The sequence below is a fragment of the Rutidosis leptorrhynchoides genome, chromosome 1, assembly GCF_046630445.1.
Source record: "Rutidosis leptorrhynchoides isolate AG116_Rl617_1_P2 chromosome 1, CSIRO_AGI_Rlap_v1, whole genome shotgun sequence".
NCBI lineage: Eukaryota > Viridiplantae > Streptophyta > Magnoliopsida > Asterales > Asteraceae > Rutidosis > Rutidosis leptorrhynchoides.
In genome coordinates this window covers 358,324,619-358,351,553 of record NC_092333.1, presented here as the reverse complement: position 1 = coordinate 358,351,553, position 26,935 = coordinate 358,324,619, and the positions used below count along the sequence as shown (strand labels likewise).

Genomic DNA, 26,935 nt, shown 5'->3' with positions numbered 1-26,935 from the left:
AAGATGAGGAACAATGGACAACGATGTTAAATGATAATCGATGATATTCAAAGAAGATGATAATTTTAAGTTGTTGATGATGATGTTGTTTAGATTAAAAAATGATGATGTTATATGATTATAATGATGATTATGGTAATCAAAATTATATAGGAATAGATTGATAATGATGTGTTGATACGGTGGTGAGTGAAGAAGATATAGATGATGATAGTGGGTGATCATGAATTAAATGAAGAGGGTTAGATGGTGATGAAGAAGAAGAACACGGGGATAGAGTTAAATAGAATTAAAATACGAATTATTTCAGAAAAACCGAGATGGTGCAATGGTTTAGAGGGTGTTCGGATTAGCGTGAAGTCGCGTGTTCAAGCCCGGCTGAGGCAGTTTTATTTTTTTTATTTTTGGAAGCTCACACTCTTAAGGTAGTATTCTAATTATTATTATTATTATTATTATTATTACTACACTAGTACTAATATTGATATCTTGGTTATTATTATTATTCTTATATAAGTATAAGCATTATTGTTATTAGTATTATTATTGATAATATTATGATTAGTAAAATAAGTATTATTAGGTATCATTTTTAAAATTTATTATTATTATTATTATTATTATTATTATTATTATTATTATTATTATTATTATTATTATTATTATTATTATTATTATTATTGTTATTAACATTAGTAATAGTATTGACAATAAGAATACTATTAGTAATATCTTTATTAAAACTATTATTTTTTTTAGTTTTTTTTATTATTATTTGTATGATTATCATTTTTATTATTTTATCATTAACATGACTTTGATTATTATTATTATTAACATTATTTTATTAAATAATTATTAGATACATAGAAATATATTTGTTACATAATATATTAGTACTACATAAAATTATAGAATTAACATATTAACATTAATTATATACATAATTACATATAACAAAATATTGATTTTCAATATAATACTAATCACACAGATATATAAAAACTATATAAATATTAATAATTTTAAATAATACAAACAAAGTATATAAGATATATAAATTAAGATATAATATATAAATTTGATCGATTACAATTATATGTGTTAGCATATATATAAATGATATAGGTTCGTGAATCCGAGGCCAACCATACATTGTTCAATTTCGTCGTATGAATATTTTTACTACAAAATATTGGATAGTGAGTTTCATTTGCTCCCTTTTTAAATGCTTTTGCAATATATATTTTTGGGACTGAGAATACATGCGCTGCTTTTATAAATGTTTTACGAAATAGACATAAGTAATCGAAACTACATTATATGGTTGAATGATCGAAATCGAATATGCCCCTTTTAGTCTGGTAATCTAAGAATTAGGGAACAGACACCCTAATTGACGCGAATCCTAAAGATAGATCTATGGGCACTAACAAGCCCCAGTCAGAGAATTTGAACTGCTTTAGTACTTCAATTTTATCATGTCCGAAGGGAGTCCCAGAATGATGGGGATATTCTATATGCATCTTGTTAAGGTCGATTACCAGGTGTTCAATCCATATGGATGATTTTTGTCTGTATGTATGAGATGTATATTTATGAAAAATGGAAATGAAAATCTTGTGGTCTATTAAAATGATGGAAATGAACGATTATGATAAACTAATGAACTCACCAACCCTTTGGTTGACACTTTAAAGCATGTTTATTCTCAGGTATGAAAGGAATCTTCCGCTGTGCATTTGCTCATTTTAAAGATATTACTTGGAGTCATTCATGGCATATTTCAAAATACGTTGCATTCGAGTCGTTGAGTTCAACAAGATTATTATTAAGTCAATTATAGTTGGATATATTATGAAATGGTATGCATGCCATTAACTTTCGATGTAATGAAAGTTTGTCTTTTAAAAACGAACGCAATATTTGTAAAATGTATCATATAGAGGTCAAGCACCTCGCAATGAAATCAACTATTGTGAATCGTTTATAATCGATATGAATGGGTCATTTCAATTCAAACGGATATACAACGAATAGAAGTTTTAGATTGGACCGTGTGCGGTCGACCCACGATCGACCGTAGTCCTAGCCGCAACAACGACTATTATCTCTCCATATAAATAGCAAGACTTAGAGAACTTTGAAAATTTGACCCTCTTGCATGCTTTAACTCAAAATCATCAGAGAATTACAAGATCATAATTCATATACATGTGTTTTTGATTAGCAAGAGAAGTTCTATAATCTCATAGATTGTAGAAGGGGGTTGTAAATTTACTATCAAATTACTATCTTTGTGAGTTTACTTAGTGTTGCATTATCCTTAGAATTGTCTTAGGATTATCATCACTAAAAAGGGTGTGTCTTGTACTTTGTATCTAGAAGCATTTACTAGCTTAGCTATCATCTTCCCTAAAGGGAACTAGGAATTTGATTAATTCCTTTGGGGGTTAATACTTCTCAAGGTGAAGACAAGTTGATCTAAGTTAGAGATAATCTTTCAAAGGGATAGAACGATCAGATTTGTTGCCTACAAACTACTTCAAGACTTTTAAATTGGATCTCTACCGGATTTGGAGAAATAGGCTTAGTGATGCTAAACTCCCGATTAGTGAATCAGGAGTGGATTAAGGTGGATTAGTTAACATTCACCCGGACTACTATAAATTCTTGTGTTTATGTTCCTTACTATACATTCCACATTACTACAAACATTAACACTACACATATTGGGTTTGAGTTGATTAAGTTGATCAAGGATTGTTCAAATCTTGTTGATCATCGAAAAAGTTTTAAAAATCATATTAAGTAACTATTCACCCCCTCTAGTTACTTACAAATCGGTTATTGATGGAGTGAATGCAGGGATACAACTATCTCACTAATTGAACTTCATGAAAAACTCCTTAACCGTGAACTCACCATTCATCAACAACCTACCCTTAGTATCCTGCCTTCGATGACCAATTCCACCCAAACCAGAAACAACAATTGCTCACACCAATAGACCTATCAACCATCTCATACACCTCCTACATCAAATCATTTTAATCGCACCAACCATGCTTTAATAGGTGCAAGACCCTTTCTTGGAAGATGCCAATGGCGTCACGCCAAGGGTCACTCTATACAACAGTGTCCGATTTTCGCTGAAGCTCATACATCAATTACTACACCATCTTTTCTTGCCAACTTGCCACAAGTAAACGCCACCTTTGGCCACTGATTGGTTACTTGGATCCGGAGCATCACACCATGTCACACAAGATCTAGCTAATCTGTCCATCCACAATCCATATATGGGCACCGAAGAAATTGTCATTGGAGATGGTAAGGGTCTCCCAATAAGTCATATTTGGTCAACCACAATCTCTACATCCTCAAAACCTCTTTCTATGTCTAATGTCTTATATGTGCCTTCTATGCATCATAATATCCTATTTATCTTTCAACTTTGTAAAGATAATAATTTACTAATAACCTTTCCCTCCAATTCTTATGTTGTCAAGGATCGGCTAACCGGGATCATACTGTTCGTGAGACAACCTAAAGATGGCATTTATCATATTTCCTCCTTCGTATCTTCTATTATAGCATACTCCACAATTTGAGCATCTTCCATGGAATGGCATCACCGCCTATGCCATCCATCTTTATCAGTTTTTAAAACATTAGTGCATTCATTAAATTTACATGTTTCTAGTGATTTTTCTTCTTGTAATGCTTGTCAATGCAATAAGAGTCATAAAATTCCGTTTCATAATAACACAATGACTTCTCATGCACCACTTGAATTATTATATACGGACGTGTGGACATCTCCTGTTCACTCAATCGATGGTCACAACTATTATGTTATCTTTGTTGATCATTTCACTAGATATACGTGGTTCTATCCACTTAAAAGAATATCTAATACAAAAGATGTGTTCATTCGATTTAAAGCATTGGTCAAAAAATATTTTGACAAACAAATCAAAACTCTTTATTCGGATAATGCAGGAGAGTATATTACCTTGGCCAACTTTCTATCCCAACATGGCATCTCTCATTTTACAACGCTACCACATACACCCGAACACAATGGGCTCGCGGAGCGAAATCATAGGCACATTGTTGAAACGAGCCTCTCCCTTTTGTCCCATGCTCGACTTCCAATTGAGTTTTGGTCCCTTGCACTCACAACAGTCTCGTATCTTATTAATCGTCTACCAACACGGTACTCTCAAATCAATCTCCCTATGAAGCTCGCTTTGGCACATCCCCAAACTACCTCAAACTTTGAAGTTTTGAATGCCTTTGCTATCCATGGATTCGACCTTAGACCACCCATAAACTTGATACCTAGTCTCAACCTTGTATATTCGTTTGCTTTTCTTCCTCACAAAGTGCGTACTTTTGTCTCGATCTTGTTTCTAATCGTATCTATACATCTCGACATGTTAAATTCGTTGAAGATGACTTTCCCTATCCATCACTAACCACCTCATCCCTTACTGCCTACCCAACACCTGATGCTTGGTGTCAAGTAGATATAACAATTGTTCCTACAGTAGCTTCTTCACTTACACCTGATGCTCCACCCTCACCGATTCCGCCACCACCACCACCTTCACCGACACCATCATCCCCGCCACCCGCATCTTTTGATACCACTGAATCTACCTCCGCGACCACTCCTTCTGCTCCTCCGTAGTCTACTACTACCATCATCACCCGCTTCAAAAATCGCATTTTCAAACCAAATCTGAAATATGCCAATGTCACCACCGTTAATGCTCGACCCGTTGAACTAATTACGGTTACACAATCCCTTTCCGATTATTTATGGAGGGTAGATATGCTTCATGAGTTACACGTACTTCACACCCTCGGTACATGGGATATTGTTCTGTCTGATTCTACAGAGAATATTGTTAAGTGCAAATGGATTTATCACATTAAATATAAATCTGATGGTAGCATTGACCGCTATTGTGCTCGGTTAGTAGCCAAGGGTTTTCAACAGCGTGCGAGAATAAAATACACAGAAACGTTTAGTCCCGTGGATAAGCCAGCAACAATCCGCACTCTTCTATGCCTAGCGGTCACACAACTGGCCCCTTATGTAACTTGATATAAATAATGCATTTCTTAATGGTACTTTGCAGGAACAAGTGTACATGACTAAACCCCCGAGGTTTCCGTGTGCTAAGTTTCCAACGCACATCTGCAAACTTAAAAAGGCCATCTATGTCCTCAAATAGGTGCCGCGTGTGTAGTATATGGAACTTATAAATTTTTTGCAAAGATGTGGGTTCAAAAGATCAATCTCCGACGCATCTTTATTTATAAACAATACCCGGGCAGCACCTATGTATCTTATCATATATATGGATGACATCGTCTTAACGAGTCCAAATCCACAAATTTTGGATGAGTTTATTCAGACCCTATCTAACAAATTTTCACTCAAGATCTTGGTTCAATATCGTATTTTTTTTTTTGGGTCGAAGTCATACCATCCACTAATGGTTTGTTTCTTAGCCAACGTAAGTACATACTTGATATTCATGAACGAGCAGATATGATGTATGCTAAACTGGCAGCAACACCTACGACCACACATTATTTGTTGCTACTTAACTCAGGTACTCTAACTTCGAATCCAATTGAGTATCGAACACTTGTCGGCAGCCTTCAGTATCTCAATCTAATGAGGCCTGATGTAGCGTTTATGGTTAATCGACTATCCCAATATATGCATGATCTACGCACCAGTCATAGGGCTGCGTTGAAGAGATTGTTAAGGTATTTAACAGGAACACTTTGTCACAACTCTAGCTTTTCGACTTAAGATGTCTAGTTTGACTTTTTTAAGTTACAATTTATGACATGACGAGTACATTTATTAATCTATGTCTTGGTTTATTTTAGGATTTGCATAGCCCTAAGGAATGCATTCTAGGTTTTACTTGATTAGGTGTTACTTCACACATTTTGCATAAAGTCCTAAAAGCCTAGTTTACTACTATGAACCCTAGTTCATTACCATAAACCCTAGACTTGTAAATTATATATATATATATATATATATATATATATATATATATATATATATATATATATATATATATATATATATATATATATATATATATATATATATATATATATATTAACCTAATAAATAAACTTATTAACCAAGTATTTAGATTAAAGACTTGAAACATTTTCATTTGAACATTTGATCATAAGCTAAAAACATTCCTACACTTCATCATTTTCAAAACTAGTCTTGATTACTTTGTACTTAGCCATTTTTTCATTTAACCAACCTTAACCTATCTTGATTAGAACCTAACCTTAGTTTACTTCCTAAACCCTAAGTATACAAGTAAACATCTTAGAATTTACACATTAAAATACTACACAAGTACATGTACTCTTGAAAAACCAAAACTTGACTAGAACAATCACACCATCATCATCATCATCATCGTTTTTAATCATCATCATCATCATGTACATCATCAAATTACCTTACCTAATACTTCCTCCCTAAGATAACCACCATGCAAAACATAATCATAAGCTTCATTAATGGCTAATGGTGAGTCACTCCTCCCTTGCCTCCTCCCTTTGCCACGTCTCCCACCACCATCCACCACCATCTCTATATAAACTCTCTTCTACCTCTCATTCTCTCATTTCTTCATTCTCCCTTCTCTCTCACACTTCTCTACTCTCAAAATACAGATCATAAGTCATCCTTTGATCATCTTCTTTAAGCATTAGAAGTACATATCATTAGGTATAACTAGCTAAACTAAATCTGTTCATCATTTCTAGTCACAATCATGAACTTTCATGGTGTAAAAGCTTGATCTAGAGTGTTAAATCACTCAATGATGACTATATGGCTAACCATGATCTTGATGTTATATCATTAAAATTAAGATATCTATATTTCCAATGTCTTAAAATGAAGTTAAAGTAAGAACCAAAGTGGTTAAACTATGTAAAACTGTTTTGTCTTTGAGCTGTCCAAATTTCTACTTGAAGTCTATGACCTAAACACCAACCTATGGTTGCTCTCTGGAACTCATGAATTTATATGATGTTCATATATGTGTTTGAGACTTCTAGTAAAGATTTCATGATTTATCTAAAAGAAAAATCATTTTTAAATTTTATTTGGTGAAACAAGTTCAGATTTACAGCAATTTGACCAAGTGTCAAAGATTCATTTATAACTCAAAATATAAAATAGATCTTGAACCAAAGTTTTCTGATCTAAAAATTATACTTAATAAGGAAACCATGGACAGAAAAATCACTAAAATCCATTAATAAATCATTGAGATATAGTCCTATCTATTTGACACAAGATTTTAATGAAGTCAGAAATTGGTCTAAAACCTTATCTCCAAAGATAGGGTTAATGAAGACCTGGAGACTATTCCTTTTGGGAATAAGCACTTTTATATGTGTTAAGACTTCTGTAAAGTTTTTGAGTCAAATAAGTAAGTTTTGCTATTTATAAACTTGCATAAGATCTTATAGTGTAAAACTGAACTGTTTTGCACACTTATAAAGAATTGAACTTTTGACCAACTTATGTTCTGAGTTTAGAGGCTAACCTTACATGGTTAGAAATTAGATTTAAAGATCTTTCCATAGATAGTAAATTAACCTAAAATGGATGTCTAGATCAATAGAAACACCTACACTTATATCATGATAAAACTAGTCAAAAACAGTCTACTCTTAAAACTATAAACTAGTAACTTTTGAAACCGAGAACCGAATTGGACATGTAAGATTACTTAAGGGATTGATCTTAAACCTAATATAAGTACTATATTAGATAGTATGACCTCTGACCTTACTAAATTTCATTAGGTCTCAAACCCGGAACACCGAACACAATCTGACCAATTATCGTGAACGCTTCGCACCGCATTACTTGTGAGTTCGTAGTCCCATTTTTAATCAATCTTTTATACTTTTGGGATGAAATAATACTTGTTTATTATTTTACATATTGGCATCAAGTATTTACAACTATATTCTATGTTGAGTAACAAAGGTCAATTTAGAAAGCCCAATTTTGATATCGTTAATTACCGGTTTGGTAAACATGAATATTATGAATAGATCTATTTGAGGATGACTCCTCACATTAGGATAGGCCTACTAGGCTATCGAATGCATAACCTTCAACCATACGCAATTAGACCTTAAGTGACGCTTGTTTTCGGGTACTTTTACGTTAACTAGAATATCTTTTTAACTGCTTTATACATGAAATCTTAATGTCCATTAACTTATGCATTTTAACTAAAGCTATGAACTCACCAATATTTATATTGACATTTTTAAGTATTTATCTCAGGTACTTAGCTTTTGGAGCACTTTCAGGTCGGGCATCGTGGATGTTTGAAAAATGTTTTTTGTAAAATCTAGTGTTGATAGGCTAGATTTTGATATATTTGTATTTGTACTTTATCTGTACTTGTATTTTGTAACCACGATGTACCAAAACTAAAAACAGAGACCGTGATGTAATAATATTTATGTTTTCGCTACTACGTTGACTATAACCTGGGACACTATGTTAAAGTTCACACCATGTCTTAGGAAATTGAGACTGGGTTATAGGGAATGTGGATAGCATTAGTGTGTCTAGACCTGACCGACTAGGATTGCATTAGTGTGTCCCGCCTATAACCTAGTCAAAAATTTTCCGGTCTCTACTATTTTTCGAGTCATATATTTTTACTTTTACTCGTCGAAATTCTATAGGCTAACTCTTATGTGTTGTGTATGGTAAGATGGCTTCGTCTAGTTCTATGGGATCCAACACTGTGACTACACCTATCATTGTTAGTGATGATTCAGATGACAATTCTAATAGGAACAAGTTTGAGATGTATCAACCATTCTAGCGACGATGGATATGGGTTAGGGAAATTCTAGGTAGATGGAACCAACAAGAAGGAACCCCTTATCATGAACATAATGTGCCTCCGACTATTAATGGTAGGGATGGATTAATGGGTCAAGACAACAGGACACGATTTATACCTTGTTTGGTAGGATGTTTAGGCATGAGAGACTCATTGAACGACTTTAAGGGACGGTTGATTATTTGTATATTCAGGAAAATCAGGATGGTAACTATTCCCGTTTTAACGAGATCGAGGGTGTTCAGTGTACACAGCAGGAGGAGATTAAGTTGTTGAAGCATCGTGTTGATGATTTATTGGCTAGGAATCGCGATCTTGTGGAGCAAGTTACTTGTTTGAACATCCGTTTGAACGAAATGATTTCGGTAGTTAACACCATTACACCACTTTAGACTCATCGTTTGTGATTAGGAGTGTTTATTTTCTAGCTTACACTCTTAAGATGTTCATATTTCGGATATTATAGGTTAAGTAACTAATGTAATAGTTGTTTATATGTATGAATGGAACTAACGGGTAGGTTAGATACCCAAATTATGTAATATTGAAAAGCCTATCTTAATCGATAACTTTTATATTATGATTGCTTGAGTTCGTTTTCATATTATGAACAATTATGTATATATGTTACTTATAATATCTCAAATATTTGAATTGTCTTTTGTTAGGAAAATGCCTCCAAAGAAAACTCCAAACACGGGAATGAGTGCTGCTCAAATCGAGGAGATGGTAACTCAAAGAGTAGCTGAAGCAGTTGCTAACGCTGAAGCTGGACATGCAGCAAATACCACGAACGAAAGGAGACCCGAAGTGGCAAACGTTCAGCAGCGATGTAATTTCAAGGCATTTATGGGTGGCAAGCCCCAGAGTTTTTTCAGGAACGAAAGGACCCGAAGGGTTAATGAGATGGCTTGAAAAACTAGAATCAGTATTCAAAATCAGTGAGCGCGCAGACAATGATCGAGTGAAGTTCGCATCATGTACACTTTTGGATGGAGCCTTAACCTGGTGGAATTCTTTTTCTAAGTCTGTGGGTATTGATGTTGCATATAATATGCCATGGGAAGACTTCAAGAAGCAGATGATTGATGAGTATTGCCCAAGGAATGAGATTCAAAGGCTAGAAACCGAGTTGTGGAACTTAAAGTTATAAGAAACGGATATCTCAGGATATTCTAATCGATTTCTTGAGTTAGCTTTAATGTGCCCAACCATGGTCACTCCCGAATATAAGAGAGTAGAGAGATATATTTGGGGTCTGTCAGAAGACATTCAAGGAAATGTTATTTCGTCTAAACCTGAAACGATCCAGAGTGCTATTCGTATGGCGCATGATTTGATGGCGCAAGTAGTGCGACGTCAATCAATCAATGCTAAGACAGATGTGAAGGTTACGACTGAGAAGCGTAAATGGGATGGAAACCAAGAAGGTAATTCCAAGAAGCAAGGAACTGTAAAGGTTGAGAGTTCAAATAGCAAGTATGCAGGAAAGAAACCATACTGCAGCAGGTGCACGAAACATCATTTCAGTGTTTGTACTGTAGTTTGTGAGCGATGCAAGAAGAAAGGACATCTCTCAAAAGATTGTAGAGTTCGTTTATCAGGGAAAGATAAGAACGATAAGAACAATTAGAATGTTTGCTTTGGATGTGGTCAAGCAGGGCATTTCAAGAAAGAATGTCCTAAGGCTAAGAAGGGTGAAATGGCTAAGGGCCGAGCTTTTCAGATCACAATGAAGGAAGCTCGTGAAGACCCAGAGTTAGTCACGGGTACGTTCCTCCTAGAATAATCATTTAGCATCCATTTTATTCGATACCGGCGCTGATAAAAGTTTTATAGCTAAGGATTTTAGTGTTGCGATAAATAGGCCTTTAACTGCCTTAGACACTAGATATGCTGTAGAATTGGCAAACGGTAAGTTGATAAAAGTAGATAAGATTATGCGAGGTTGTGCCTTAAATTTGTCAAACAATCTGTTTGAGGTTGATTTAATGCCCGTTGAGTTGGGAAGTTTCGATGTGGTTATTGGTATGGACTGGTTATCTAGGAATCATGCGGACATTAATTGTGCGGAAAAGTCTATCCGTATACCTCTTGAGAATGGTGAGAACTTAGTCATCCAAGGAGATAAGAGTAAGATAAACCTTAATTTTATTTCCGGTATGAGAGCTCGAAGGTATTTAAAGAAGGGATATCCTTCCATTCTCATGCACGTGAAAGAACTCAAATCCAAAGAGATTGGATTGGAGGATGTTCCAGTTGTTCGTGAGTTTTTTCATGTATTCCCAGAAGATTTTCCATGACTACCTCCGCATAGACAAGTTGAATTCCAGATTGATTTAGTTCCTAGAGCAGCACCAATTGCCAAATCACCTTATCGATTAGCTCCTTCAGAACTACAAGAACTATCAAATCAACTCTAGGAATTGTTAGATAAAGGATTCATTCGACCTAGTGTTTCTCGGTGGGGTGCTCCAATCTTGTTTGTCAAGAAGAGGGGCGAATTTTTCATAATGTGCTTTGACTATCTAGAGCTGAATAAGCTTAAAGTCAAGAATTGTAACCCGTTACCAAGGATAGATGATCTATTTGACCAATTGCAAGGGTCAAGTGTTTATTTCAAGATCGACCTTAGATCAGGGTACCATCAATTTAGAGTCAAAGAGGATGATGTGCCTAAGACGGCGTTCAGAACACGCTATGGCCATTATGAATTTTTGGTAATGTCGTTTGGTTTAACCAACGTCCCTGCAGTATTTATGGATCTGATGAATAGAGTATGCAAGACCTATCTAGATAAATTAATCATAGTGTTTATCGACATTTTGATCTACTCCAAGAATAAGGAAGAGCACGAACAACATTTGAGATTAGTTTTGCAACTTTTGGAAAAAGAGCAGTGATATGCTAAATTTTCAAGTGTGGTTTTTGGCTCGATTCATTCCAATTTTTGGGTCATGTGGTTAATAGAGAAGGTATCCATGTTGATCCTACCAAGATTGAGGCTATTAAGAATTTGGAAGTGCCTAAGAACCCGTCTCAAATTCATCAATTCCTAGGACTTGCTAGATATTATAGAAGATTTATTCAGAATTTCTCCAAGATAGCAAGACCGTTGACTGTGTTGACGCACAATGATAAGAAATTTGAATGGTACTCAGCACAGGAATCTGCTTTTCAAATGTTATAACAGAAGTTGACAACTGCACCTATACTATCACTACTTGAAGGAAATGAAGATTTTCTGGTTTATTGTGATGCATCTAGACAAGGGTTAGAATGTGTTTTAATGCAACGACAGAAGGTCATTGCGTATGCATCTCGTCAACTGAAGAACCATGAGCAGAATTATACAACTCATTATTTGGAGTTAGGAGTCATTATGTTTGCGTTGAAAATATGAAGACATTATTTATATGGGACCAAGTGTACCATATATATAGATCATAAAATTCTTCAGCATATTTTCAATCAGAAACAGTTAAACATGCGACAAAGACGTTGGGTGGAGCTTATAAATGATTACGATTGCGATATTCTATATCATCCAGGGAGAGCGAACATTGTAGCTGATGCATTAAGTCGCAAAGAAAGGGTTAAACCTCTGAGAGTTAGGTCATTGAATATGACTATTTAGACAAACCTTTAAAGTTAATAGTGACATAACCCGATATTTTCCAAACAGAATTTGGATTTCGAAGATTGGTGGATTGAGAGAGCTTATGATGGATGAAGCACACAAGATGAGATATTCAATTCATCCAGGGTCTGGGAAAATGTACCATGACTTAAAGGAATTCTATTGGTGGCCGAACATGAAAGCTGAAATTGCAACTTATGTTGGAAAGTGTTTGACATGTTCGAAGGTCAAGGCTGAGAATCAGAAACCATTAGGGTTATTGCAGCAACCTGAAATTCCCGAATGGAAATGGGAAGGAATTACGATGGATTTCATTACGCAATTACCGAAGACTGCGAAGGGTTATGACACTATTTGGGTAATAGTGGATCGACTTACGAAATCTGCACATATGTTACCCATGAAAGAAACTGACAAGATGGAAAAGTTCGCAGATTTGTATATCAAGGAGATTGTCTCTAGGCATGAAGTTCCAATTTCTATTATCTCTGATCGAGATAGTAGATTTATGTCAAGATTTTGGTAATCTTTGCAAAAAGCCCTAGGTACACGTTAGGACATGAGTACGACTTATCATCCTCAAACCGATGGGCAGAGTGAGAGAACTATTCTGACATTTGAAGACATGCTCCGAGCATGTGTAATTGATTTTGGAAGTGGCTGGGATCAGTATTTACCTTTAGCTGAGTTTTCGTATAACAACAGTTATCACTCGAGTATAAAGGCTGCTCCATTTGAAGCTTTGTATGGAAGGAAATGTAGATCACCATTGTGTTGGAGTGAGATTAGTGATTCACAATTGACAGGACCATAGATTATCCAAGAAACAACTGAGAAGATCTTTCAGATTCAAGAAAGATTAAAGACGGCGAGAAGTAGGCAGAAGAGTTATGCCGATGTTAGAAAGAAATTTTTAGAATTTCAAGTGGGTGACAGAGTTATGTTACAAGTTTCTCCATGGAAAGGAGTAATAAGGATTGGGAAGCGATGAAAGTTGAGCCTGAGATATGTAGGACCTTTTGAAGTTATTGAAAGGATTGGTCCAGTTGCATACAGATTGAAACTACCACAAGAGCTTAGTGGTATTCATAATGTTTTCCATGTTTCGAACGTGAAAAAGTGTTTGTCGGATGAGAATTTAGTGATTCCTTTGGAAGAACTAAATATCGATGACAAGTTGCATTTTGTCGACGAACCAGTAGAGGTGATGGATCTTGAAGTGAAGAAGCTGAAGCATAGTAGAATTCCAATTGTTATAGTTCGTTGGAATGCCTGGAGAGGTCCAGAGTTCATGTGGGAATGTGTGGACCATATCAGGCAGAAATATCCCCATTTGTTCGATAATAGAAGTACCTCCTAAATTTTGAGGACGAAAATTTTCTTAACGGGTAGGTAATGTCACAACTCTAGCTTTTCAACTTAAGATGTCTAGTTTGACTTCTTTAAGTTACAATTTCCGACATGACGAGTAAATTTATTAATCTATGTCTTGGTTTATTTTAGGATTTGTATAGCCCTAAGGATGCATTTTAGGTTTTACTTGATTAGGTGTTACTTCACACATTTTGCATAAAGTCCTAAAACCCTAGTTTACTACTATGAACCCTAGTTCATTACCATAAACCCTAGACTTGTAAATTATATCTTAATATATATTAACCTAATAAATAAACTTATTAACCAAGTATTTAGATTAAAGACTTGAAACATTTTCATTTGAACATTTGATCATAAGATAAAAACATTCCTACACTTCATTATTTTCACAACTAGTCTTGATTACTTTGTGCTTAGCCATTTCTTTCCTTTAACCAACCTTAACCTATCTTGATTAGAACCTAACCTTAGCTTACTTCCTAAACCCTAAGTATACAAGTAAACATCTTAGAATTTACACATTAAAAGACTACACAAGTACATGTACTCTTGCAAAACCAAAAATTGACTAGAACAATCACACCATCATCATCATCATCATCATCATCGTTTTTCATCATCATCATCATGTACATCATCAAATTACCTTCCCTAATACTTCCTCCTTAAGATAACCACCATGCAAAACATAATCATAAGCTTCATTAATGGCTAATGGTGAGTCACTCCTCCCTTGCCTCCTCCCTTTGCTACGTCTCCCACCACCATCCACCACCGTCTCTATATAAACTCTCTTCTACATCTCATTCTCTCATTTCTTCATTCTCCCTTCTCTCTCACACTTCTCTACTCTCAAAATACAGATCATAAGTCATCCTTTGATCATCTTCTTTAAGCATTAGGAGTACATATCATCAAGGTATAACTAGCTAAACTAAATCTTTTCATCATTTCAGGTCACAATCAAGAACTTTCATGGTGTAAAAGCTTGATCTAGAGTGTTAAATCACTCAATGATGACTATATGTCTAACCATGATCTTGATGCTAGATCATTAAACTTAAGATCTCTATATGTCCAATGTCTTAAAATGAAGTTAAAGTAAGAACCAATGTGGTTAAACTATGTTAAACTATGTAAAACTCTGTTAGCTATAACTTTAGCTATGCCAAAGGTATGAAAAGTATCACTCGGGGTTCTGCACCAAATTTTTTAACAAGTGTAAAATAAATGGTCATAGCGCGGCAAAGTGTGAGGTCTACGGACTAGGGGTTAACAGAACGAAAGGAACAAATGGTGTCGGAACGAGTAATGGCGGAGCAAGTAGTGTCGGAGCAAGTTATGCCAATGTAGTTTGTTATAAATGTGGAAAACCGGGCCACATTATTAGAAATTGCCCGAACCAGGAGAACACGAATGGACAAGGCCGCGGAAGAGTTTTCAATATTAATGCGGCAGAGGCACATGAAGACCCGGAGCTTATTACGGGTACGTTTCTTATTGATAATAAATCTGCTTACGTTTTATTTAATTCAGGTGCGGATAAAAGCTATATTAGTACATATTTTTGTGCTAAATTAAGTTGTCCATTGATACTGTTGGATAGTAAATTTTTACTCGAATTAGCAAACGGTAAATTAATTTCAGCAGATTATATATGCCGGAATCGAGAAATTAAACTGGGTAGCGAAATATTTAAGATTGATTTGATACCAGTAGAGTTAGGGAGTTTTAATGTAATAGTTGGCATGGACTGGCTGAAGGAGATGAAAGCAGAGATCGTATGTAACAAAAATGCAATTTGCATTGTACGAGAAGAAGGAGAATCCTTAATGGTGTACGGAGAAAAGGGCAACACAAAGCTACATCTTATTAGTAATTTGAAGGCACAAAAACTAATAAGAAAAGGTTGCTATGTTGTTCTAGCACACGTCGAGAAAGTACAAACTGAAGAAAAGAGCATCAATGATGTTCCCGTCATAAAAGAATTTCCCGATGTATTTCCGAAAGAATTACCGGGACTACCTCCACATCGATCTGTTGAATTTCAAATAGATCTTGTACCAGGAGCTGCACCAATAGCTCGTGCTCCTTACACACTCGCACCCAGCGAGATGAAAGAACTGCAAAGCCAACTGCAAGAACTATTAGAACGTGATTTCATTCGACCAAGCACATCACCATGGGGAGCTCCTGTTTTGTTTGTCAAGAAGAAGGATGGTACATTTAGGTTGTGTATTGACTACAGAGAGTTGAATAAACTTACCATCAAAAACCGTTATCCACTGCCGAGAATTGACGACTTATTTGATCAACTACAAGGCTCATCGGTTTATTCAAAAATTGATTTATGTTCTGGATATCATCAAATGCGAGTAAAGGAGGATGATATTCCAAAAACTGCTTTTAGGACGCGTTATGGTCATTACGAGTTTATGGTTATGCCGTTTGGATTGACTAACGCACCAGCTGTGTTCATGGACCTTATGAACCGAGTGTGTGGTCCATATCTTGACAAGTTTGTCATTGTTTTCATCGATGACATACTTATTTACTCAAAGAATGATCAAGAGCACGAAGAACATTTGAGAAAAGTGCTAGAAGTATTGAGGAAAGAAAAACTGTACGCTAAGTTTTCAAAGTGTGCATTTTGGTTGGAAGAAATTCAATTCCTCAGTCACTTAGTGAACAAAGAAGGTATCCAGGTAGACCCAGCAAAGATCGAAACCGTTGAAAAGTGGGAAACCCGAAAAACTCCGAAGCATATACGTCAATTTTTAGGATTGGCTGGTTACTACAGAAGATTCATCCAAGATTTCTCCAAAATAGCAAAACCCTTGACTGCATTAACGCATAAAGGGAAGAAATTTGAATGGAAGTATGAACAAGAGAAGGCGTTTCAGTTATTGAAGAAAAAGCTAACTACAACACCAATATTTTCATTGCCTGAAGGGAATGATGATTTTGTGATTTATTGTGACGCATCAAAGCAAGGTCTCGGTTGTGTATTAATGCAACGAACGAAGGTGATTGCTTATGCGTCTAGACAATTGAAGATTCACGAGCAAAATTATATAACTCACGATTTGGAATTGGGTGATGTTGTTTTTGCATTAAAGACATGGAGGCATTATTTATATGAAGTCAAAAGTATTATATATACCGACCACAAAAGTCTCCAACATATATTTAATCAGAAGCAACTGAATATGAGACAACGCAGGTGGATTGAACTGTTGAATGATTATGATTTTGAGATTCGATACCACCCAGGGAAGGCGAATGTGGTAGCCGACGCTTTGAGTAGAAAGGAAAGAGAACCTATACGGGTAAAATCTATGAATATAATTATTCTTACTAACCTTAATACTCAAATAAAGGAGGCGCAACAGGGGGTTGTAAAAGAAGGAAAGTTGAAGAATGAGATACCCAAAGGATCAGAGAAACATATTAATATTCGGGAAGACGGAACACGATATAGGGCTGATAGAATTTGGGTACCAAGGTTTGGAGATGTGAGAGAAATGGTACTTAAAGAAGCACATAAAACCAGATATTCAATACATCCCGGAGCGGGGAAGATGTATAAAGATCTCAAGAAACAATTTTGGTGGCCGGGTATGAAAGCCGATATTCCTAAATATGTAGGAGAATGTTTGACGTGTTCTAAGGTCAAAGCTGAACATCAGAAACCATCAGGTCTACTACAACAACCTGAAATCCCGGAATGGAAATGGGAAAACATTACCATGGATTTCATTACTAAATTTCCTAGGACTGCAAGTGGTTATGATACTATTTGGGTAATAGTTGATCGTCTCACCAAGTCAGCACACTTCCTGCCAATGAGAGAAGATGATAAAATGGAGAAGTTGGTGCGATTGTATTTGAAGGAGGTTATCTCCAGACATGGAATACCCGTCTCTATTATCTCTGATAGGGATGGTAGATTTGTTTCAAGGTTCTGGAAGACGTTGCAATAAGCACTGGGGACTCGTCTAGACATGAGTACTGCCTATCATCCACAAAATGATGGGCAGAGCGAAAGGACGATACAAACGCTTAAAGACATGCTACGAGCATGTGTTATTGATTTCGGAAACAGTTGGGATCGACACCTACCGTTAGCAAAATTTTCCTACAACAACAGTTATCATTCTAGTATTGAGATGGCGCCATTTGAGGCACTTTATGGTAGAAAGTGTAGGTCTCCGATTTGTTGAAATGAAGTGGGAGATAGACAGATTACGGGTCCGGAGATAATACAAGAAACTACCGAGAAAATCATCCAAATTCAACAACGATTGAAAACCGCCCAGAGTCGACAAAAGAGCTATGCGGACAGTAAAAGAAAAGATATAGAATTTGAGATTGGAGAGATGGTCATGCTTAAGGTTTCACCTTGGAAAGGCGTTGTTCGATTTGATAAACGGGGGAAACTAAATCCAAGGTACATTGGACCATTCAAGATTATAGATCATGTCAGACCAGTAGCTTACCAACTGGAGTTACCTCAACAACTTGCGGCTGTACATAACACTTTTCATGTCTCGAATCTGAAGAAGTGTTTTGCTAAAGAAGATCTCACTATTCCGTTAGAAGAAATCCAAATCAACGAAAAACTTCAATTTATTGAAGAACCCGTCGAAATAATGGATCGTGAGGTTAAAAGACTTAAGTAAAACAAGATACCAATTGTTAAGGTTCGATGGAATGCCCGTAGTGGACCCGAGTTTACCTGGGAGTGTGAAGATCAGATGAAGAAGAAATACCCGCACCTATTTCCAGAAGATGCGTCTGTTGGAATTCATCATATAAACAAGTTTCATGAACATATATGTCAAAACCCGATTTCAACATTAAGCGGAAGCATATTTATAAACTAATTAATATGAAGTTTAACCTTTTAAACATGAATTCCAAAACCATATCAAGTCTAGAAAATATGTGTAGCGACCCCGACAAATTGTCAATTGACGACGTCGACTACTTAGGTCCCGTTGCGTGGTCATAGGTCTTTAACGTGACATTTGACCAAAGATATGTCGCATTCCTTTCAAAAATAAAGATTGTTTCAAAGTTTACAAGAATTGTTCATCTAAAAGTTACGTTACAAAGTTATAGTTACATGTGAAACCTATGCGACACAGTTTTAAAGAAAGTCAAAAGACGCTCCATGAAATGCATGTATACTCGACATCCAATGCAAGTATCAAAATAATGAGCGGAAGCATGTTTCACATAGCGTTCAAAGACCTGAGAAAAACATAGAAATCTGTCAACGAAAACGTTGGTGAAATCATAGGTTTAAGTAAGTAAGTACAAGTGAACCACAAGATTAGCAACAATGAGATAATAGTAATACATTCCAAAAGTTTGTTTCACGAGCACCCAATTATCAATGCTTAACATTCCTTCCATTGAACCCCATCACGTAGTGCTAGAACATACACTGTTTCTCGAAAATATATTTCATTCGTAAACGGTAGCGAACCGTTTGAATGAGGGTTTGTCAAACCCATATGGATCCATACAACATAAGTTGTCACTTACACCCGGCAAGTGTAACTAATGATAATCGAATTGAGGATTTTGTTCTAAACTCGTATGTAAAATGTTTGTTTTCCTGTACTTGTGTTCACTTAGTAAAAGAAATGTTTATGTTTTCTCATCCCAAATGTAAGTTCAAAAAAAAAAGTAAAAGTGGGACTATGATCTCACCTTGAGTGCACGAGTAGTAAAGTACTTCAACAAGTAAACGTGTGCAAAGAACAATGCTAGTCTTGACCTAAACAATAGGTTGTATCAATAACGGTAAACACGATAGGTCAAAGATGTTCAATTAGTCCTATGGCTCGTTAAGACTCGATCATAATAGCATGTGAATCAAATTGTCATGTTTCATGCAAGGTACAAGTATAAAAACATGTTAGAACGATTGCACAAATATTTGGTTAAGTTTGATTAAAAGTCAACTTGGTCGGGTCAAAGTCAACGAAAAAGTCAACATGTTCGGGTCGGGTCCCGAACTATTTTTCTGAGGTTTTTAATCATATATGAGCATGTTAGAACAAGTTTCATGTGAATCGGAGGTCCGTAGTATGCCAAACATTTTTCGTATTTTGGACATGGAGGTCAGAGCCTGGACACGGCTTATGTCGCGACGCGGCCCACAATTGTCGCGCCGCGACAATACACGGGAGCTGGTACCTGGCCAGTTTCAAATGTTCAAGTCTTGATCCAAAATTCGTTTTAGCACAAAATGCAAACCGTAAACATTTAGAACTCGCACCTTATAACGTTGGAAAGCTCTTTTGACAAAGAACATAACTAAACATGTTTCATCAAACAAAAACATCATTTCCAATGACCGATTTCTCGTCATGTGATCATTTAAAGTCCATTTTCAAGTTTCAAGTTCACAAAATGCATTTTAAGTTTCAGGAATCTAATTCACACATATGATATGCCGTTTTGAAGGTAATGAAACATGCATTACAACTAAACACTAACAATTAACATTTCATGGTATTCAAGCATCAAAAAGTTCATCTCAAGAACGATCAAACCCTAATCAAGAATCACAAAATCATTAATCATGTTTTTGAAGTTTTACAAATCAACCTACACATCAAAATGAAGCTAGTGATACTAGTAACACAATTAAAACATGAACTTTAACGATTTAACAACATTTAATCTTCCAAAATCAAAGATTAAGCAAACCCATTTTCAAGTGTTCAAACTAGTTACTCAAAACAACAAATCGAACAAACAAAACATATATTCATGTTATACACGAGCCATAGACACTAATTAACACTTTTATAATTCAAAAACATCAAGAACACAAAATCTAGTAATTTTAGAAAGTTACCCAAATGAGATGAAATTGGTATCAAGTCGAAGAGGATGAAGAGAGGATTCCAAATATGTAATTTGTTTTGATGTTAGCCTCCAAATCCGAAATTAGATGATGAATCTTGGTTGAGTTCTTGAGAGGAAAATGGAAGTATGAAAAGAGAGAAAGAGAGAAAATGAGAGGAGGAGGTTGAAGGTTTGACTAGTTGACCTAGTCAAATCTTTGGCCTCTTTGCAAGTTTAGTCCCTCTAATTCGGGTGCGGGTGCGTGAATTAACCAAACGAATTATTTTGAATTACACGAGAGTACGAGAGATGTTAAAATCCAATAACAAAAATATTTTAAGAAGGTTAGCTAATGGAGGCTATGAATCGAGATACTGAGGATAATATTACAATAAAAAGACGGGCGTTAAAATAATTTAACGGAAAAATGCGGGATGTTACATTACCCACACCTTAAAAGAAATTTCGTCCCGAAATTTAGTTGGAAGCAATAGTCGTTGCTTCTTACTCGAGACCTTACGTTGCCAATGCTATGAATAAGTGAAGATACATCCTTGGGCATTCCCACAAATTTTGACAGTCGAGATTTCAGTTTGTATTAAGACTTGGTTTTACGATCCAAAATTTCAACCAGTTTCCCATGAAGGGGAGTTTGCCATCAATAGTAAGTTTATCTAGGAGAGTAGCACGTTCCTGTTCCGTAGGACACGTATCTAAGTTTGTTGCATGGAACGTAGGGTAAACGGAAATTTATTTGAGTCGGAAGTTCTAAACGGTAGGAGCGGTTCCAATACGCCCCAAGGTTTCAAAAGGATTAATATTTCACGGTTTAAATTTCCCTGATTCCCGAAACGGATTTCACCTTTCCAAGGTGCGAGGTCTCAATATTACACGGTTACTGACTTGGGATTCGAGAGGTTTACGTCGAATATCGGTATAGTCCTTTTGGCGACTACGGGTCATCTTGAGTCCTTCTCAACTGTTATTTCTTGAATGAGTTCGGATTCGGTGGTTTTCTTGCCACATGCTTTGATCCAACGAATAGGGGTATGACATTTGCGGTCATATAGGGTTTCGGAAGTGCGGCGTTAATACACGAATGGTAACTGCTGTGTGAGAGGAGACAACTAAAGGCAACAATACAAGTTTGTAACATGTCTTTCCAAGATGTGAAACGTACGTTTGTTTGGTCCGTTGATTGTGGATGATACACGGCATTCATGTTTAAACGTGTCCCTACAGTTCCTTGTAAGGCATCCCGAATTTAGAAGTGAGACGAGTATCCCGATCTGAAATTTTAATGGAGATGGTACGCCGTGCCGAGCTAGAATTTTCTTTAATACATGTTTGAACAGGTTTCGTTTCTCAAGAGGTCCGCACCGCGGAAGATCCATCGGTTCCCGAAAGTGGTTGTTAGGACTATTCACCATCGTGACGAATACTAATATAATGTGAAGAGTTTCTCTCTCCATTGAGAAGTTTTATAAAAAGTTTCCTTACACGGAAATGCGAGCAATAAGACAGGAGTGAAATGAGAACTTAGAATAGGATGAGTTCACACCTTGAGGTAACCATGTCGCGCACTTAGTGGTCAAATGTTGAGGCTTGGTGGGATAACGAGATAGTACACGTAGTTGTATGATAAGTCAAAGAAGAGTGAAGCATCCTTGGATTGGGTGTTATCTTAAGTTCCAGTAATATCAGGCGGAAAATGGTGAAATAACAGGGCTATGTAACGTGGCACGTGTTGATGAGAAGGTTGATCGGGTCCATGATTAAGTATTCAAATTTATCGAGCAAATTAACGAATTTCAGTTCCCTTGATTTCGAGTCGAGAGAGTATGTCTTTCGGGCGTTCAAGTAGGAATATTTCCATATTTGAGTTCCAGTGTGCTAAACGAATTTAGCTAGTAAGGTTTGTGTGAAAGATCATGTTCAAAGTTCAGACACGGAGAGGTTTAAATTTTTCCCTTAGTGAGTTAACGAGTTTAAAGGTCGTGCAACACGAGAAAAGTCGGAAATGAATCTTCAGTGATAACCGGCGAGATCTAAGATTTTACGAATACAAGTCTGAGTCGTGAGGGTTTCCCGATTACGTGTGGTTCCGATTGCGAGATGTATTGAGATACTTTGACCACTAACAACATGGTCTAAAAATTGAACTTCGTTTAACCAAAATTCTCACTTGGAGAATTCGGTATAGAGTTGCTCTTTTCTCAAGTGTTCGAGCGTAAGTCGGAGACATTGTTCGTTTTCTTCTTCGCTTGAATAGGTTTAGAACATCAATTATAAGTACGGTAACAATTTGTCTAAATAAGTTTGCACACGCGGCTCCGGAGGTTTATGAATACAGACGGAGCCTTAGATTAATTGAACGGTACTAAGAGAGATTTACAACTATCGTAGCAAGTTCAGAAAGTGGTTTAGGAGACATCGTCTCCCTCAACCCTCAATTGATGATAACAAGGATGGAGATCGATTTGGTATACACACAAGATCCTCGTACTTGATCAAGAGGTCATTGATACGGGGAAAAAGAATATCGGTTCTTAACCGGAAATTATTTAGTTCACAATAATCTATACAAGACGATAGGGAAACATTTCTTCTTAACGAATAGGTTTTGAGCTCCTCAACTCTATAGGTGTTAAGTCAAAATTCAAATTATTCACCCAATAAGTTTAACGTACATCCTCCGATATAAATTTGGTGGCACACAATAGTTTTTCGTGGGTCACTTGAATGGCCTAAGCAATATCTAGGGGGAGTGGTGGAGTGCAAGGAGTACGAGTCAAAGTCTTGGTTATAAAACGTCTAACGATAACCGAATCGAATAAGTATGAAATATGCGGGTTGTTGTGAAGAAACGTACCCGTGACTAGTCCATCGTCGTCTCGGGCATCCTAGGTGTCGATGTTGAAAGTTCAACGGCGGGCGTTGGGGTTGGCTTTCTTCTTTGGGCACGCATTCCTATAATGACCCGGTTGGCCACATTCGAAACAAACAACTGCCCTTGGCGCATTGGGCGTCTTTTGAGCGACGGTAATGGTACTTTTACAAATATGGGCCACATGGCCACTTCTTTGACACCTGATGCAAAATGGTTTGCCACATTCACCCAAATGATGTTTGCGACATTCGTTACAGTAGGGCAGGTTTCCGGCATACCCTTTCTTGCCGTCGGAGGTGAAGGACTTCTTGGTGAAGTTGTTGTTGTAGTTGCTCGATGGAGAGGCTTCCCATTTTCTTTTGTTGTTACCCGGTTGGTCCTCGGCCGTAGGTGTCGGCGCTTCAATTTCATTCACCGTTTTTATAGATTGGCGGGCCATCGTTAAAGCCTCTTGTAGGTTGGCGGGTTTGGATGACATTAACCCGTGTTGAACGCTCTTCGGGAGGCCATCCATGTAAAGTTCGACTCTTAGGGATTCGGGAGTCATGAGATTTGGACACATTAAGACTAGTTCGGTAAACCGTTGATTATAAGCTTCGAGGTCATTCCCGACCGTTTTTAAATTCCTTAGACCCTGTTCGAGCCTTCGAGTCTCGTCGCGCGGGAAGTATTCGGTGATCATTCTTTCTCTTAATTCGGTCCAAGAGAGTGTAAGGGCCTCATCGATACCCACTGATTGTACATACGTGTTCCACCATGAGAGAGCAACACCGGTGAAAGTGAGGGTGGAAAACTTGACCTTATCTTGGTCCTGACAACCGCTTATGTTAAAAATGGCTTCCGTTTGTTCGAACCATCGGGTGAGAGCAATCGGTCCCCCGGTTCCATCGAAAGTGGGAGGTTTGTACCCCATGAAGTTTTTGTAGGAGCACCCCTCGTTTGAATTATCGGCTCCATGATTGTTGTTGTGGTTGGAGAAGTGATCGGCCACGGCCTCACCCACGGCGGTGTCTATCATTTGTTGAAGGGCTTGTTCTAAAGTTTTGGGAAGGGTATTGTGTTGACCTTGGTGAGCCATTGTTCCTTCATGACACAAGAATATCGTTGATTAGTATTCTTAACAATACTAATCGTGATATGGAATAATGATGAAGAGAAAATTTTCCTTGATTCGCCTTAAATTCTTTATGTCGTAATGTCGGAACGTTCATATGAGTCACCGTAATATAATCCCGGCAATTATATTACCCTGATTCATATGTGCATTCGACATTATTCTATAAAGTCAAGGTGGCGCGTCAATCAAATTAAACAACGAAAGATTTAGATGAAGCGAGAGTTAGTTATGAGTAGAAACGTTCGAGTATAAATGCACAAATAGTCAAGTAATTCCTACTTCATGTCTATATGCCGGTTGTAGTCTAGATTCACTAATGTAACCTATGACTCGGGGTTGACACCAATGAACTCTAAATCCCTACAACCAATGCTCTGATACCACTTGTAGCGACCCCGACAAATCGTCAATTGATGGCGTCGACTACTTAGGTCCCGTTGCGTGGTCATAGGTCTTTAACGTGACATTTGACCAAAGATATGTCGCATTCCCTTCAAAAATAAAGATTGTTTCAAAGTTTACAAGAATTGTTCATCCAAAAGTTACGTTACAAAGTTATAGTTACATGTGAAACCTATGCGACACAGTTTTAAAGAAAGTCAAAAGACGCTCCATGAAATGCATGTATACTCGACATCCAATGCAAGTATCAAAATAATGAGCGGAAGCATGTTTCACATAGCGTTCAAAGACCTGAGAAAAACATATAAATCTGTCAACGAAAACGTTGGTGAAATCATAGGTTTAAGTAAGTAAGTACAAGTGAACCACAAGATTAGCAACAATGAGATAATAGTAATACATTCCAAAAGTTTGTTTCACGAGCACCCAATTATCAATGCTTAACATTCCTTCCATTGAACCCCATCACTTAGTGCTAGAACATACACTGTTTCTCGAAAATATATTTCATTCGTAAACGGTAGCGAACCGTTTGAATGAGGGTTTGTCAAACCCATATGGATCCATACAACATAAGTTCTCGCTTACACCCGGCAAGTGTAACTAATGATAATCGAATTGAGGATTTTGTTCTAAACTCGTATGTAGAATGTTTGTTTTCCTGTACTTGTGTTCACTTAGTAAAAGAAATGTTTATGTTTTCTCATCCCAGATGTAAGTTCAAAAAAAAAAAAAAAGTAAAAGTGGGACTATGATCTCACCTTGAGTGCACGAGTAGTAAAGTACTTCAACAAGTAAACGTGTGCAAAGAACAATGCTAGTCTTGACCTAAACAATAGGTTGTATCAATAACGGTAAACACGATAGGTCAAAGATGTTCAATTAGTCCTATGGCTCGTTAAGACTCGATCATAATAGCTTGTGAATCAAATTGTCATGTTTCATGCAAGGTATAAGTATAAAAACATGTTAGAACGATTGCACAAATATTTGGTTAAGTTTGATTAAAAGTCAACTTGGTCGGGTCAAAGTCAACGAAAAAGTCAACATGTTCGGGTCGGGTCCCGAACTATTTTTCTGAGGTTTTTAATCATATATGAGCATGTTAGAACAAGTTTCATGTGAATCGGAGGTCCGTAGTATGCCAAACATTTTTCGTATTTTGGACATGGAGGTCAGAGCCTGGACACGGCTTATGCCGCGCCGCGGCCCACAATTATCGCGCCGCGACAATACACGGGAGCTGGTACCTGGCCAGTTTCAAATGTTCAAGTCTTGATCCAAAATTTGTTTTAGCACAAAATGCAAACCGTAAACATTTAGAACTCGCACCTTATATCGTTGGAAAGCTCTTTTGACAAAGAACATAACTAAACATGTTTCATCAAACAAAAACATCATTTCCAATGACCGATTTCTCGTCATGTGATCATTTAAAGTCCATTTTCAAGTTTCAAGTTCACAAAATGCATTTTAAGTTTTAGGAATCCAATTCACACATATGATATGCCGTTTTGAAGGTAATGAAACATGCATTACAACTAAACACTAACAATTAAAATTTCATGGTATTCAAGCATCAAAAAGTTCATCTCAAGAACGATCAAACCCTAATCAAGAATCACAAAATCATTAATCATGTTTTTGAAGTTTTACAAATCAACCTACACATCAAAATGAAGCTAGTG

The 26,935-nt window shown here is 36.6% G+C and overlaps 1 protein-coding gene and 1 long non-coding RNA gene across 2 annotated transcripts; one reads left to right on the top strand and one right to left on the bottom strand.

Moving 5' to 3' along the window:
* Positions 1-13,153: 13,153 nt before the first annotated feature.
* LOC139900229 (uncharacterized) lies at positions 13,154-13,954 on the top strand. Its single transcript, XM_071883022.1, has 2 exons — positions 13,154-13,373; positions 13,608-13,954. The coding sequence occupies exons 1-2, from the start codon at positions 13,154-13,156 to the stop codon at positions 13,952-13,954; spliced, it is 567 nt and encodes a 188-aa protein (XP_071739123.1).
* Positions 13,955-18,965: 5,011 nt separating this feature from the next.
* On the bottom strand, positions 18,966-21,051 carry LOC139870810 (uncharacterized). The gene is made up of 4 exons (XR_011766615.1): positions 20,849-21,051; positions 19,693-19,759; positions 19,109-19,227; positions 18,966-19,024 (listed from the first exon to the last, which is right to left on the bottom strand). It is a non-coding gene; the product is annotated as an uncharacterized lncRNA (long non-coding RNA).
* Positions 21,052-26,935: the final 5,884 nt, after the last annotated feature.